This window comes from Misgurnus anguillicaudatus, chromosome 9 (assembly GCF_027580225.2).
Source record: "Misgurnus anguillicaudatus chromosome 9, ASM2758022v2, whole genome shotgun sequence".
In the NCBI taxonomy this organism is placed as follows: Eukaryota; Metazoa; Chordata; class Actinopteri; order Cypriniformes; family Cobitidae; genus Misgurnus; species Misgurnus anguillicaudatus.
In genome coordinates this window covers 28,570,865-28,587,253 of record NC_073345.2, presented here as the reverse complement: position 1 = coordinate 28,587,253, position 16,389 = coordinate 28,570,865, and the positions used below count along the sequence as shown (strand labels likewise).

The window sequence follows — 16,389 nt, the reverse complement described above, 5'->3', positions numbered from 1 at the left end:
AAAGATTATTAAGAGCTGCACAATTATATACATATAAGTTTTATACATATAATTCTTAATTATTGTAAATCAATATTATTATATCTGATTATCAATATATTTGAGAATTTCACACTTAAATATTTACACGTTTTAAAACTTATAATAATAATTGCTCATTTAAAATTAATATTTTATGTATTTAACATCAACATAACATCGACAATCAAACATTTTTACATTGTAGCCTATTATTTGAGTAAATATAGGCAAACAAAGTAGATAAGGTGTTAATTTAAAAATCAACAAAGCAAACGGGTTTTATTCAGCAGCAGATGAAATTGCGTCTTTTGCAGACAATAAACATCTCCGAATCTCCTCAAAAATCCTGGTAAGTGTGGAGTATGAGTAATTACATTTACAATATAGGTGCAGGATTCTGCTGATCCACCTGTCTGGAATTAAGAAGTGATTCTGCAACCTCTCAGAGTTTATTCAGCTCATTGTATTTGTAACATGTACTGTTTGGCATTTTTGGAGTTTCATGATGACTGTAGAGTTATGTCATGTGTAAATAAATGTTCAATAAAATAATTGTGTACAATTGCTTTGTTCATCGTTCATAAAGGATGGTATGAAATAAATTCACTTTACATTAAGTAAATTCAACTCATTTTTTATTTAAATAAAATTCATAAAAAACAGCTACATATACTTAACATTTGCAATTACTTATTTTTACTCAATTTTATTTTTAATAGGAAATCAATTTAATTATTGTTAATACCAGATGTAAAGCTTTCAAATTTACTCAGTATTTGTAAGTATAAAATGTTTTACCAAAAATTGAATAAATCATAGTAAATGTTTTACAGAGTGTGGCTCATATACCCACTCATTGTGCATTAAAAATATGACCAGAAATTGATTCTTTTACACACATTTCAAAGAGCACAGCTATTTTAACACTTTGTGACCTAAATAAATACGTACAATACAAATAGTCACGATTATTCTAGCAGTATTTGCACAGAAAGCTGTTACCCAGTTAATATAACAGTATAACTTCAAGTATTCAGATAAAAAAACTTTACGCAAGGACAAAGACAATATTTAATTAACAAAGTACAAATTTTAAGTTTAAATATTAATAAACTCCAAACTTATCTGGATTTTTTAAAGAGTTTCTCAGATGTTTGTCATCCCAGAAGTTTCCTTTGATGATTATTTTCTCATTGATCCTTAAATTAACATGTGATCTACTTAATTTCTAACTACTTTTTTGCTTACATTAGCTCAGATAATAAACATAATGTAAAAATGTTTCACCAAAAAATTAAGTAAATCATAATAAAAGTTTGGCATGAAGTTGATGTTAAATGCAAATAATATTGATTTACAATAATTAAGAATTATAGGTATATAAAACTTATATGTTTATAATTGTGCAGCTCTTAATAATCTTTTAATTTTACCTAATAAGTTGATGTTAAATACATAAAATATGAATTTGAAATGAGCAATTAAAAACGAAAATATATAGCAAGCCTATTGATTAAAATATATAGGATATGTAGAAATCATTTGTTAGTTAAATACTTATTTTATTTGATGAATAAATCTAAATAACATGTTAATTTTACACAAAGATATCTGTTTACTGTAGCATCCGATTAAAATATTTCGTAAATATTAAAGCACGTTTCCAGTTAGGAACGTATAAAACAGCTTAACACGGTTTAAACTTTATTAATTTCCGAAAATATCAAACATTAATAGGAAACTTGGAAAGAATGAATAAGAATGAATAGCGATTTCTAAAATGAGGGAGGGGCTACAAATCCAGTTAGCAAAACTGTGAGAACAGATTGCAAAAGCGTGCGCACGGTTTATAAATTCGTGGGTACGGATTGCAAAAACTGATGGTACGGTTTACAAATCTAAGAGCACGGATTGTTAACTCGTGCGTACGGTTTATTAATCCGAGCGCACGGTTTGTAAAACTGAGGGAACAGTTTAATAATCCGTGAGTACGGTTTATAAACTGAGGGGACGAATTACAAAACCGTGATCACGGATTGTTTTCTTTTTTTCCAGGGGGTGACCAGAAGGGCTCCGTAAATTCTCAACCCAGCTCACCATTCCCAGGTAAAGAGAAATGCATTGAAATGATGTCAGTCCGTGAATTTTTTCTTACTCCTAGTAACATATTTCAACATTTTAAGTCACACCAACGGTTTTTATGTCATTGTGAGCTCAGTTATGCATCAAATAACATTCATAGTAAGTTTGTTTCCCTTTCCTTTCTTTTGTTTTGCAGTCAGAAGTCCTCACAGAACACTGCATAGCAGTCCGACAGACAATGTTTTCATTTTCAATGAGCTTTCATCTTCCACGCCTCCATCTCCTTATAGATCGACAGTTGCATCACCGTACCGCCCATTGACTCCAACATCCAAAAGCCCAACACTTGTGTTCCCTAACAGTGCAACTTCTTTGTGGCACAGTCCAGTAACAGCATCTTCTAGCCATTTAGAGCAGAATCCCCCTCAAAACAGTGCAATGTTATCTTCTAGGAGTCAGATCCACCCATCTTCACCTCAGCTCACTGAGTCTTCCTATAAAGACACCGTTGACCATACACAACCCCCCTCCAGTCTGAAGCTCCAAACCCAACCACCAACTGTGACCGATACATTACAGTCGGAAATAAACACACCCATCATGGCCATTTTAGACAGTCTTGTGTTTTACCCACCACCACCAACCACAGACTTAGACAATGAGGGCTCATATGAAGCAAAAACAACAGCAGAACTACCTTCGCCTCCCTCTGGTTTTGAGCTTTCACCAAAACATTCGGAGGTTCTTCTGATTTCTGATTTCGATCTGGATTCTCAAAGTATCTCAGATTCCTCTGTCTGCACCCCAGGTGCTCTCCTGTCCTCTCCTCCTCAATGTTCTCCTGTTTCACTGGTCCCATCATGTCTCCCAGTACTTCAGCCCCCATCTAGACCACTTCCTGATCTGCCTGTTACCCCACAAACAGTGAAGGACTTGAACCTAAAAAGAGACTTCACTGCCCTGTCCTCCATTATATCTACAGTTGAGGAGGAAGAGTTAGAGGAAGAGGATGGAGAGAGGAATCAGAAGGAATGGATTCAGGAGGAACAAGAAACCGAGATTAAAGATGAGGAGGACAAAGTGGTTGAAGAGAGGCATGGAGTGAGAGGGTATGAGGAAGAAGGTGGAGAAGAAAGAGTTGAAAATAGAGATGAAAGTGAAGAGATAAATGCAGGACAGGAGGAACCAGATGGGAAGATGATGAAAAAAGATGACAGTGAAAAAGAACACAATAAGAAAATTGTGGAGGAGATTAAGAGTGAAAATATACAAGATGAAAAAAACTTTGAGAAAGAAAAAAAACAACATGGGGAAATTATGGAAGAATGTGAAAAGGAACAACATGAGAAAGTGATGGGGGAAGACAAGAACGAAAAATATCAAGATGAGAAAATTGTGGAGGAATCTGAGAGTGAAAAATATCAAGATGGGAAAATGGTGGAGGAATGTAAGAGGGAAAAATCTGAAGATGACAAAATTGTGGACAAATCTGAGAGTGAAAAATATCAAGATGGGAAAATGGTGGAGGAATGTAAGAGGGAAAAATCTGAAGATGACAAAATTGTGGACAAATCTGAGAGTGAAAAATATCAAGATGACAATATTTTGGAGCAATCTCAGAGCGAAAAACTTCAAGATGGGAAAATTGTGGAGGAATCTGAGAGTGAAAAATATCAAGATGAGAAAATTGTGGAGGAATCTGAGAGTGAAAAATATCAAGATGACAAAATTGTGGACAAATCTGAGAGTGAAAAATATCAAGATGACAACATTTTGGAAGGATCTCAGAGCGAAAAACTTCAACATGACAAAATTTCGGAGGAATTTGAGTGTGAAAAATATCAAGATGGGAAAGTTGTGGAGGAATGTAAGAGGGAAAAATTTGAAGATGACAGAATTTTGGACAAATCTGAGAGTGAAAAATATCAAGATGACAACATTTTGGAGGGATCTCAGAGCGAAAAACTTCAAGATGGGAAAATTGTGGAGGAATCTGAGAGTGAAAAATATCAAGATGACAACATTTTGGAGCAATCCCAGAGCAAAAAACTTCAAGATGGGAAAATTGTGGAGGAATGTAAGAGGGACATTTTTGAAGATTACGAAATGATTGAAAAATCCGAGAGTAAAAAATATCAAGATGACAAAATTTTGGAGGAATCTCAGGGTGAAAAACCTCAAGATGACAAAATTGTGGACAAATCTGAGAGTGAAAAATATCAAGATGACAAAATTTTAGAGGAATCTCAGAGCGAAAAACTTCAAGATGGGAAAATTGTGGAGGAATCTCAGAGCGAAAAACTTCAAGATGGGAAAATTGTGGAGGAATGTAAGAGGGAAAAATTTGAAGATGACAAAATTGTGGACAAATCTGACAGTGAAAAATATCAAGATGACAAAATTTTGGAGGGATCTCAGAGCGAAAAACTTCAGGATGAGAAAATTGTGGATGAATGTAAGAGGAAAAAACTTCAAGATTACAAAATTGTGGACAAATCCGAGAGTGAAAAATATCAAGATGAGAAATCTGTGGAAGAATGTAAGAGGGAAAAAATTGAAGATGACAAAATTATTGAAGAATCAAAGAGTGAAAAATATCAAGATGAGAAAATTGTGAAGGAATCTGAGAGTGAAAAATATCAAGATGACAAAATTTTGGAGGAATCTGAGAGTGAAAAACTTCAAGATGGGAAAATTGTGGAGGAAGACAACACTGAAAAAGAACACGATGAAGAAATGATTGAAACCTGTGCCAGTAATGAGGACCAAAAAGATAAGGAATATTATCAGGATGAATATGAACAGTCTTTGATGAACCAGGAGAGTGGAGAGAAGTCAAATGTGGACTTCAACAGTGCAAAGAATTTGACTGTGTTAAAAGTAGAGTCTGATACAGAGATTATAATGAATTATGATGCAACAGATGAACAGGGAGTAGAGAAGCTCAACAGTGTTAAACTAAACAAGAATGAAGAAAGAAATACAACATTCATGATAAAAGACGAAGCACTAGAGACTGAGTATCAACCTACTGTAGACAAACAAAATGATCGTGAATCCTGCATTGAAACACATTTCTCCCAGCAAACACCACTCTTCCCTGAATCCTCTACAACCGGGATTGGTCAATACAGTCACAGATCTCTTCCTGAAAGTATATCACATAATAAAAATGAGCCACGGATGAGTACAGATCTACAAACTCTTTCCAGCTGGAGCGACTCCCAAACTCTCACAAACGACTCTTTAACAGCTATATCATTCAGTCAGGCATGTTTACAGAACCACACGGGCTCTGAGGAGAACCACATCACTTTATCTCAACCAACGTCAGAGCAGAGCTGTACCACAGAGCACATAACATCGGCCATACCTCAGAGTCAAGCCAGTACTGCACAGTCTGATGGGGAGGAGGGGCTTGAAACTGTCAATCATTTCATCAAAGGTAAATAAGACTGGATTGGATTAGTTTGAGAATTAACAACTTACTGTAAATAAAATTCGGGTGGCACACCGGCTTAGTGGGTAGCACTGTTGCCCCACAGCAAGAAGGTCCCCAGTTTGAGCCTTGGGTGGGTTGGAAGTACTTTTCTATAGGTGCTCTGGTTTCCTCCTACAGTCCAAAAATATGAAAGTGATTTGGGGATGCCAAATTGACTCTCCCCAAATGTGTGTATGAATAAACTAGTGTGGATTAACCGGTTCTCACCATAAATATAGCCATAGATGCTGCAAGGGATAACATGCGAACTCCTCACCCGCCTGACTTAGCCAAAGTTGAACCAGGGACCTTCTTGCTGTGAGACAACAGTGTTTCACCCAATATGCTGCAAGTCTCTGGATGAAAGTGTCTGTTAAATGCACAAATGAAATAACTAAATCAATGCTGATTTGTCTACTGAAGTTTTTCTCAACCAGTGGACCACAAGGGAGCCTTAACAAATTTCCAAGGGAGCCTCAATTTGACTTAAAATTATTCAAAATAAGACAAAACAAGCATTACAGTGGGGGTCTTTGAATATTGTTGTGGGGCCTTGAAGTAAAAAAAACCTGAGAACGTATTGTCTATAAGTCTATAAGTTTTCTTAGTATTTTTGTCTTGTTTTCAGGAGAAATATCAAAAGGATCTTAAATTGGGATGCTTTTTCTTGATGAGCGGAGTGACCCGGGAAAATGGGTCTAGTTTTTAGACCAAAAATATCAAATTAAGGTGTTTTTGTGCATGGAACAAGCAAAACAATCTGCCAATCGGGTAAGCATAAAATCTTGAACATTTTTCTTAAACACTAAATTCAAGGAAAAAATCTAGAAATATTTGCTTACCCCATTGGCAGATTTTTTTTTTTGCTTGTTTTATGCACAGAATCACTTAAGTTTGATATGTTTGGTCTAAAAACTAGACTTATTTTCTTGGGTCGTTTTGCTCATCAAGAAAAAGCATCTTAATTTAAGAATTTTTTGATATTTCTACTGAAAACAAGACAAAAATACCAAGCACTGCAAAAAAAGACTTTCTTTAGTATTTTTGTCTTGTTTTCAGTAAAAATATCTAAAAATTCATAGATTCATAAATCAAGATGTATTTTCGTGATGAGCAAAATGACCTAGGAAAATAAGTCTAGTTTTTAGACAAAACATATAAACTTTAAGTAAATTAGTGCTTAAAACAAGAAAAAAAATCTGCCATTGAATAAGAAAAATTTTCTTGAAATAAGTTAACTTTATTCATGAACACTTAATTCAAGAAAATCTTTCTTATTTCATTGGCAGATTTTTTTTGCTTGTTTTAAGCACAAATTCGCTTAAATTATATATATTTTTTGTGAAAACTACACTTATTTTCCTATGTCAATTTGCTCATCAAGAAAATACATCTTAATTGAAGAATTCTTAGATATTTTTACTGAAAACAAGAAAAAAATACAAAGTAAAAAAGTCATTTTTGCAGTATAGTAGGTTTGAGGGAACATTTTTGAAAGATTTTAGATTAGCATTGCGCTTACATTTGCCTATGGCTGATGCTTTTATCAAACATGACTTACATAGCCTTCAAGTTATGCATTTTTGTTGTTATGTTTGTTCCCCTATAAGTATAATAATTTTGCGCTTTTAATTTCAAAGGAAGATTTACTGTGCTTAAGTGAAAACGAAAGTTAATAAGACAAAGAATGAAATAATTAAAAACAATTACATCTTATTAGCCCTCTCTCTCAGAAACCTCACCTGTGGATTGACGTCAACAAACTTGAAATAAAAGTGATTCATGGCTAGAGAGCGTTTCTGATTGGCTGCACTTTCTAATTGGCAAAAAAATGCGAGGCACTTCCAGATTCTTTTTGCTGTTTACAAAGCCCAGGGCTGTTAGAGACAGGTCTGATTTCTCACAACACATACTTCAGAAATATCATGAAATGTTATTTAAAAAAAACATAAATGTTTTGTGCACCTTTTATAAAGTATTTTATTTTTCTGAAAAATCTTTTTAATTTACTATGTAGTCACCTGCCACAGAAAATGGTCACATCACTGTATGACTGCATTGCCCTTTAGTCATATTTTAATTAAACAGGCGATGAGTGAGATCTAAAAAGTGAAAGAAATGCATAAAAAACAATGTGATTTTTTACTTTGCAGCAGACTTGGATACAAGTAGATGTATCAGTGATCAATCACAACAGGGTCTGACCAATGAGAACACTAATGATGATGGGGAGGAGGAGGAGGAGGCTGCGACAGTCACGGCCAGTGATGGGAGCCAGGACTCCAAATGCGATTCTGCCCCTGAATATCCGAACGAAGCTCAACAATGTGAAATTTCGCTGAACTCCCGTGACATTAGGAAACTTCAGAAAACAGATGAACCTTTAACCAGTCAGAGGGGAAGTGAGGAACTTTCGCGGAAAATTGGTAGGTGTGAATTATAATCTCAGTAGTACACATCATTCCATTAGAGCACGTAATGGTCCCGGTTTAGACTTGTTAATTACTGTTTAACCGCAAGGAGTGGAAAGGTAATTTAGAGCGATTAATTGTTATCTATCTCACCTCAGGTATGTTGCTTTTATGTTGGGGAAAGAATGCAACATAACATATAATTACACTAATTTACCTTTTCAAAGGTCTCAATTATGTTCATTATATCAGTAATTGCTTTCGCGTAAACTTTTTGTATTATTTAATTTTACTAGAAAGTAAATTTGGCACTGTAATTATTAGGAGTTAACCTATGAACATTATAAATCTATGATATTAGATATCTATTTCAACAGAAGCAAAAGTGCAAAATGACCCATTTACTGCAAAGGATTATGGGATAGAAGTTGTCAACCAAACGAACCAGGGCTCTGAAAATGACAAACAGAAACATAAAAATGACTAGTGATCCTATTTAACTCATCTTTTAGTGAGGAAAAGGTATTCGGCAACATACGAGTCAATGACATGACATGCATATTTTTATGTCCAGTGTAGAGGTCTTCACGGGTCCACTTAGATCCGAAAACCCGAGGTCCGACCCGAGACCCGATCGGGTTCGGGTCTAAAAGTTTCACATGTGCCTCGGACACGGGTCGGGTACAATAATAGCGGCATCGGGTCTCGGGTAATTTAAAATTGAATGTGTTTTTTCTGAACGGACCCGAGAAGACCCGAACTCTCTCGCCTGTGTGCGTCAATGTCCTTTTCAAACCTCTCATCTGTTTGCCAAGAGCGCTTGCGACATTGTGTGGTTGTCGGAAGGTTCATTTTCGTTGAGACAAACATGTCAGTCAATTACAAATGTACATTTTAGCGGTTACGTTGGTGTCGTCGTCAGATAACAAAGTAAAACGAATGGAGCAGCTCGCCAAATTGGTTGCAAGGCCACCGGAGTTTCTTTCTGTCTGACTGCTGCGCGTGGGTCTGCAGAATGCACACACGTCAGTGCCGTTTACATTCGGTTCCAGTCGGGTTAAAAAAAAATTCACTACTTCGGGTCTAATTTTCTCGGGTTTGTCTCGGGTCGGGTCTTTCTTTAAAAAATTTTTATTTATGCACGTCGGGTTCGGGTATGAAGTGATTCGGGTCATTTCGGGTCGGGTACATTTCTTTGGACCCGAGAAGACCTCTAGTCCAGTGGCATTAAAATAACTTGAAACCAGTGGCGGCCGTTGAGTTTTTTTGGGGGGGCGCAGGATGCGAAGCTCGTCACAACAATGTTTTAAAATCCGATATTCCGATATATCGGTCGATTTTTTTTTTAGAAACGCGCAACAAAACAGATTTCCCTAACATTAGTTATTTGTAGTTATTTATGCGTTTTAACTAAAATAATATGATAATGCATTTTAAAAAGAAACTTGTTTCTTTTATTGTCTCGTGACCAACTCACCATGAACTCACTTAAACGTTGTTCTCTCTGCCCGACTCTGGCTGGATCAGCAGGTTGCAGGATGTGTGATGCGTTATACACGAGTGTTGCCAACAGGGAGGTTGTAGAGTGCCCTCTGGTGGACAAACTATACAACGGCAACTCTTATGACATGGTTGAAGGCTGTTTCGTCTGTTTTTTTTATATGTTAATTTACCGATAGTTTGGAAAATGCCTAATATCGGCCGATAATATCGGCCTGCCGATATATTGGTCAGGCTCTACTGTCAAGTGTGTGGTTCGGCATTTTAAAATATGTGATCCTATGTGCATCACATGTTTTGTCAAAATAAGTGCCTGCTGCAGACGCGTCTAAAGGGTTTATGATAAAAGAGACGCTCGCGTTTGCCAGATACTCGCATAATCTCATGCCTAATCAGAGTTTAATGTTAAGGGAGTGTCTTGCATGTATTTTGTGAACGTGAGCGTCTCTTTTATCATAAAAGGTTTCGAGGAATGTGCAGCAGGCACTTATTTTGACAAGACACGTGATGCACATGGTTCACATTACGCAACAAATACATATTTTGAAAACAAATCCATATTTACACACAATTTTAAAAGATGGAAAAAAAAGTTTTCAGAAGCTTGTTTTGTCATTGACCCATATCTCAAATGTTTAAATCAGTAGATACCTGCCATATTCTAGAACAGACAGCATTTTAGTACCTGACATGGGTGGGGATCACATCACAAAATTACGACTTCCAAACATACTAACTAGGAATGTGGCCCATGTGAGAAAACAAAATGATTATCATTTTGTTTTCTCACATGGGCCACATTCCTAGTTAGTATGTTTGGAAGTCATAATTTTGTTTTACTGGCTGATATGACGCATACAAATTAACAAACTAGTTTTGCAACTCTACCTTTAAGACTGTAACAAATTTGCTTATGATTGGTGAATCTTTACAAATGTGTAGTAAATAATGTCATTCATCATCTCATGATTTATCTCAACTATGTAGTAATTCAATTAAGTCTGTGATGAGGAGTTTTAATAAAAAGAAAAACACTACATGTAGTATTATTATCACCTCACTTTTTCCAAGTCAAGTGGGCAAGGACTGTCACAAATTTTGATTGGCTTTACTCATTTATTATGTGGTGAGTTTTGAGCTTTAGTAGTTGAGTATTTTGTTACTAGCACAAAAGGTAAAGGGTTCAAACCCAGGGAGCATACATGTACAGTGCATACTTATAAAAATGTATACCTTGTAATGCACTGCGAATCTGTTTGGATAAAAGCATCTGCCTAATAAATAAAAGTAAAATCCTGGGTTAAAGGAGTAGTTCACCCAAAAAATGGTCCACATTGACTTGAACCAAGTCATTTTTATTCCTATTATGAAAAGTCAAGGGGACATTTATTATTATTATTTTGAGTAGGCTACTCCTTTAAATAACCCAGTGTTGGGGCAAAATTGGAGAAACCCAGCAGCCATTGGGTAAAAATACCCCCCAAAAAGTTTATTTGACCCAACAATGGTTGAATCAACCCAGCATACATGTAGGTTAAAGAGGACATTTCAAAATACTTTTTTAAGATGTCAAATAAAACTTTGGGGTCCCCAGAGTACATATGTAAAATTTTAGCTCAAAATATAATAAAGATTTATTATAACATGTTAAAATTGCCACTTTGTAGGTGTCAGCAAAAATTTGCTGTTTTGGGTGTGTCATTTAAAATGCAAATTAGCTGATATCTGCACTAAATGGCAGCGCTGTGGTTGGATAGTGCAGACTTAGGGGTGGTATTATCCCCTTCTGACATCACAAGGAGCTATTCAATGAGCTATTTTTTCACATGCTTACAGAGAATGGTTACTGGGTTGATCTTTTCACATTGTCTAGGTTGACAGAAGCACTGGGGACCCAATTATAGCACTTAAACATGGAAAAATGTCCCCTTTAAATAACAACACAACTGGTTGGTTTTGTCCCTTTTAGACCCAATGCTTATTTAACCTTTGCTGGGTTGTTTTCTACAAAAACATTGGTGCACAATGGATTTCATTGTGTCACCTACAGTCTAAAGAGCAAGCACCACTCTTCTGAACAATGGTAACCCCAAAACTCAAAAAAGAAACAGAAACTCCTCTAAATCTCAAAGATAAATGAACTTTAAACACTAACAAGTCTTTCTTATAGTAAAAAAACAATAAAATAGCATTTCATTTCAAATTTTACTCTCCAAATGCAGTCCCATGCAAACCATACTGGGAACTACAAGTCCACCGCCTATTTAGTTATGTCTACCAAAATCATTCATGTAGTTTCAGCACAAAATTTGTAATTTCCTTCTTGGACTGAGTACGCACGGATGGGAGTTGGGAAAAACTGCTTGGATACCCACAACGCAATGCTTGTGTCAATGTGAAAGAAAAGGTTCAATCAAATTGTCAACCAATATTAAAATCTGAGTGACATTTACAAATAACTACATTCAATATACAATCTCTACCACACCTTTGTTAAGTAAGTCTTAGAGGAAGTTTCTTTTGCAGCAGACGAAATCCACCCGATGCCATTTACAACGATATAGTGCTGGAGCACTCTTTTAAGTTGTAAAATTGTATGAGTTTGTACGGCTTGGTTTGGCCTTTTTTGACCCAACATTTTTTAGAGCTCAACCCATTCGTTGGTTTAAATGAACCAAGGAAATGTCCATATTTGACACAACCATGGGTTGAAACATCCAAGCATAGTTTAATTTAAACTCAACTGTAACGGTTAGGTTTGCAGCGAAGCAAATAGTAAAATTTTAAATGTATGCAATATGACAACACTGTCAAAAAAAAGTACAAAGCTGTCACTGGGGCAGTACCCTTTAAAAAAGGTCGTAATATAGGTACAAATATGTTTCCTTGAAATACTAATATGCACTCTTTGGGTACAAAGGTGTAACTTTTTGAAAGGGTACACCTTATCTAAAATGGCAATGCATTTCTGTATTTAAATTGACAGTTTTTTTCATGGTATATGTGGAATGTTTGGTGTGAATTGAAATTGAAAATTCAATAATTTAATTTACATTTGACATTTTATACAGTACTTTTTATATACAGATTTTAATGCTTTATAAGTTGCAAAATTAAATTGGAAATGTATTAGCAGAATTAATTAGATGTGTTTTACATGGTCACGCAAAAACTTAACCAAAATGATTGTTTAAATGTAATTTTCATTTACATTTACGGGCAGGACATGGATTGCATTTTCATTTACATAAAATAAAATAGAAAGTGTAGCGCGTAAGCTGGATAAAATGCCTGCGTCTCACAGCACTGTATTTATCTTTTTATGCTTCACTTAATCCATCAGTCAATAACACTATCAATGAGCTCTGCCGCCATGTCTCCCACATAAGCACATGCAACGGGAGATGCTGGCCCCGCCTTGAAGCAGTGATTCATAGGGTGGGGGCGTGGTCAACTCGGAATGCATTTTCAATTGATTTTTGCTACATCCATTGTGCAGTATGAAAATCCCACGTATCCTGCCCATAAATGTAAATGTACTAATGAAAAATAAATTTAAACAATCATTTTGCTTCAGTTTTAATCAATTTCCAATTTAATTTCTCAACTTATAAAGCATTAAAATCTGTATTTATATAAGGACTGAAGAAAATGGCAAATGTAAAAAAATATTGAATTTTCATTTCATACCAAACATTGCAGATATAGCATGAAAATTTTAAAGGGACAGTAAGTAGGGTTGTAAGTTTTTATTAATTAAATTCAATGTCTTTATTCATAAATATGTCCTCGTTCGTGTCAAATGACCTCTGCCAGTGATCTGACTTTTCTTTAAGCTTAGAATTTCTTCTCTTTACTTACATTGAACGGGTAAATCCAAGGATGCTTCCATTTCGTTCCGCGTATTGATAAACTATAATAGCAGACAGGGCCGGTTTTTGCTATGGGCAATGTGGGCGAACGCCCAGGGCGCAATCTATATGAGGGCGCACGAGCGCCCTAAAAAAATAATAATATCAAAACCGCTCATTTCCATGTCAAGTTAGTGCTGAGAAACACAGTTAGTGCGTGTCAGAAGCGGCACGGGTGAGGGGGGCGGGGAATCAACTTGCGACTGCAAGTCCCTCGCTCGCCTTTAAGGGGGGCGAGCGAGGTATTGACTGATCCCAGGCCAGAGGCCACCCAACACAAACTGCTGCGTCTGCTTCCAAGTAAATTGTATTTTTCATTCCTAAAATTAACATAGACCCATATACCTACGAACATGTAATAAATTGGGTTATGTGAAAAAAAATCTGTTGCGTCATCTACGTGACTCACGTCACGTGACTCCGGTTGATTGACGGGTAAAACGGACGTTGTTGTCAAAATGTAATGCAAAGTTAATGATGTCGAGTCTTCATCTCCATCATCATGGATCAAATTAAAAGACCAAAGTAGCCATCTCAGTTGCCCGGTTCAGGAAAAGAAGATGAGGAGAAACGGACAAAAGATAAAGGTATGCTGATTTCTATGAGTGACGACGTGAGTGGCAGTAGGAAATAGGCTATTTATATTAGCCTCGCACTCTTGCTAATATGTTGCTATTAGCCACAGAATACGACTGTATTTGGTTTTAGTTTTGCTGAACTAGCAACTATTAGAATTGAGGCCTCATGCCATGCAACTAAATTCACTCTATAGGCAACAGAGTCTAGTTTGTGTGTGCAACACAAAAAGTGCAAATTCACACAGACCTCCTGACTGTGTCATTTTTTATTGCTTTACGCTATATGTGTCAACTTAAATAACTTCTAATATACATTGACATGGCATTTTGTAAGCTACAGTGATATAGCTTTTTAAATAATTTGTAGTGTATGCTTAGTTTATAGGATGTTAACAAATACTAATACAATGTGTGTTAAGGTCATTTTAATTGGGTAACTGATGCATGTGTGAAATAAGTGTATCTAACTTACATAATTGTATCTTAATTGTAAATTCAGGGGCACTTCTGAAATATTTTAGAGCTAGAGCACCCACTGGCCAAAATGAGGAGTCAGATACTTCCACAGCAGCAACTGTGTGTTTGTGTGTGTGTGTGTGTGTGTGTGTGCGCGCGTGCGTGTGTGCATGTGCATGAGTGGGTGTTTATACTGTATTACATGTTTTTCTCTGTTCTTGCTACCTTTTTGTATTTAAGATTATATATAACAAAATAATACATGTGGTGGCGGGGTTTGGGGGTAATTCTTTTTTTTCTGGGGGCGGCCAAGGGATGGTTCGCCCAGGGCGTAAATCTAGCCAGGACCGCCACTGATAGCAGAGAGGGACAAAAACCACTAGCCTACCAACGCGTTTCCACAACGCATTTTCATTCAGAACACGTAAACCAGCTGAAACAAGGAGATTACATAATGGCTACTCTAGTTGCAACACGCATTTGGAAAAGCGAGGCGCTAGAGAGCACTGTTCGTTTGAATGCAAAATACAATTTCACCACTAGATGAGGGTAAATCCTACTTACTGTCCCTTTAAATTTTAAGGTCCTGTTATTTCTGTGTTTTTGAAGCTTTGATTGTGTTTACAGTGCGCAATATGACGTGTTCATGTTTCACGTGTAAAAAAACGTGGTATTTTTCACACAATTTACTTATCTCTATAGCGTTGTTTTCCTTGTCCTCAAAACGGCTGATGTCTTGACGTCCTTCAGAAATAGGTAACGAGTTCTGATTGTGTAGTTTGTTTAGTGTGTTTTGATTCGATAGCAGCATAGCTTGCCGTTAGCTTAGCTTGCCGTTAGCTTAGCTGGCGACTGACGTATTCCTGTGGGCGGAGTTTAGTCAAAAAACTGTTCTACTGAATCTGATGTCATTAAACACAAAGTAGAGGGCGGTAGTCCAGACCGGCCGTTCGCTGTAGGCTTTGAAAGGTGAATTCTGTTAAAGAAAATATATCGCCTGGCAGTGAACTTTGAGCTTTATCATTTTACAGGTAATATTTATGCTATGATAGCAACATTACACACTAACTAGGGTTTAAAAAATGGGATCAGAAAGAACAAAGATGCATTGCCATTTTACATATTGCATTGCCATATTGCATATTACATTCTAAACTTTAATATTGCTACCAATATGCTTCCATAAGTTTGTCCATATTTTATCCAACTGTTGTGATAATGTTCACACCAAGGGTTTATTACAAAATCATAGCTAATAAATAAGGTCAAGTACAAGGGTAAGCTCCGAATAAATAAAGGCGTTAGTAATATGACATGTGGTGGTGACACACCTCTGAGAACTATGTTTGGTTTGAAATGGCTGAGGTGCTTGCGGTATGACATTGTTTGCATTCAGATTACTGCTGCTTTTGAAATTAATATGAACATAAAATCCTTCCCATCCGCAGGACAAACACTGCAGGTTTAGTGAGCATTAAATCGGGTTTTGTTTAAACAAACAGATAAATCAAAGGAACACTATTGCATTAAATGAAAACTCAAGACAGACTGATGTCAATGACATTCAATCTCTTAATATTTTGAGGAAGTTGTTGTTATATAACCACTATTATACAAAATAACACTCTGTTAAACCCAGTTAAATAGGTTGTTTCGACCCATATTTGAGTAACAACAACCCAGCATAGGGTTATTTATAACCCAACTATTGGGTTTGTCCCTATCTGATCCAACTATCGGTTAAAACAACACAACATTTTTAATGATTGATAAACACGTTTAAAGTCAGCATATCAAGAAATCTAAATTCATCCCATAAACAGGATAAACGAAATTGTCTTTATATGTACAAAACTGTCTTTTATTAAATGCTTCCCATCCGATTAAGTGTAAAAACATTGTCAATCTCAATAACACTTCGCAGATGATTGCCAGACGTGGGTGGATAC

General features: G+C 36.1%; 1 protein-coding gene across 3 annotated transcripts in view; it reads left to right on the top strand.

Moving 5' to 3' along the window:
* Window positions 1-16,389, top strand: part of LOC129423160 (uncharacterized) — a 36,455-nt gene that overhangs the window by 10,930 nt on the left and 9,136 nt on the right. For 2 of the 3 annotated variants that reach the window (XM_073871446.1, XM_073871448.1), the window contains exons 11-13: window positions 2,106-2,127; window positions 2,300-5,548; window positions 7,738-8,010. In XM_073871446.1, coding sequence (XP_073727547.1) covers window positions 2,106-2,127; window positions 2,300-5,548; window positions 7,738-8,010 — 3,544 coding nt within the window. The remainder of the gene's footprint in view (window positions 1-2,105; window positions 2,128-2,299; window positions 5,549-7,737; window positions 8,011-16,389) is intronic. The other variant, XM_073871447.1, reaches the window with a different exon arrangement.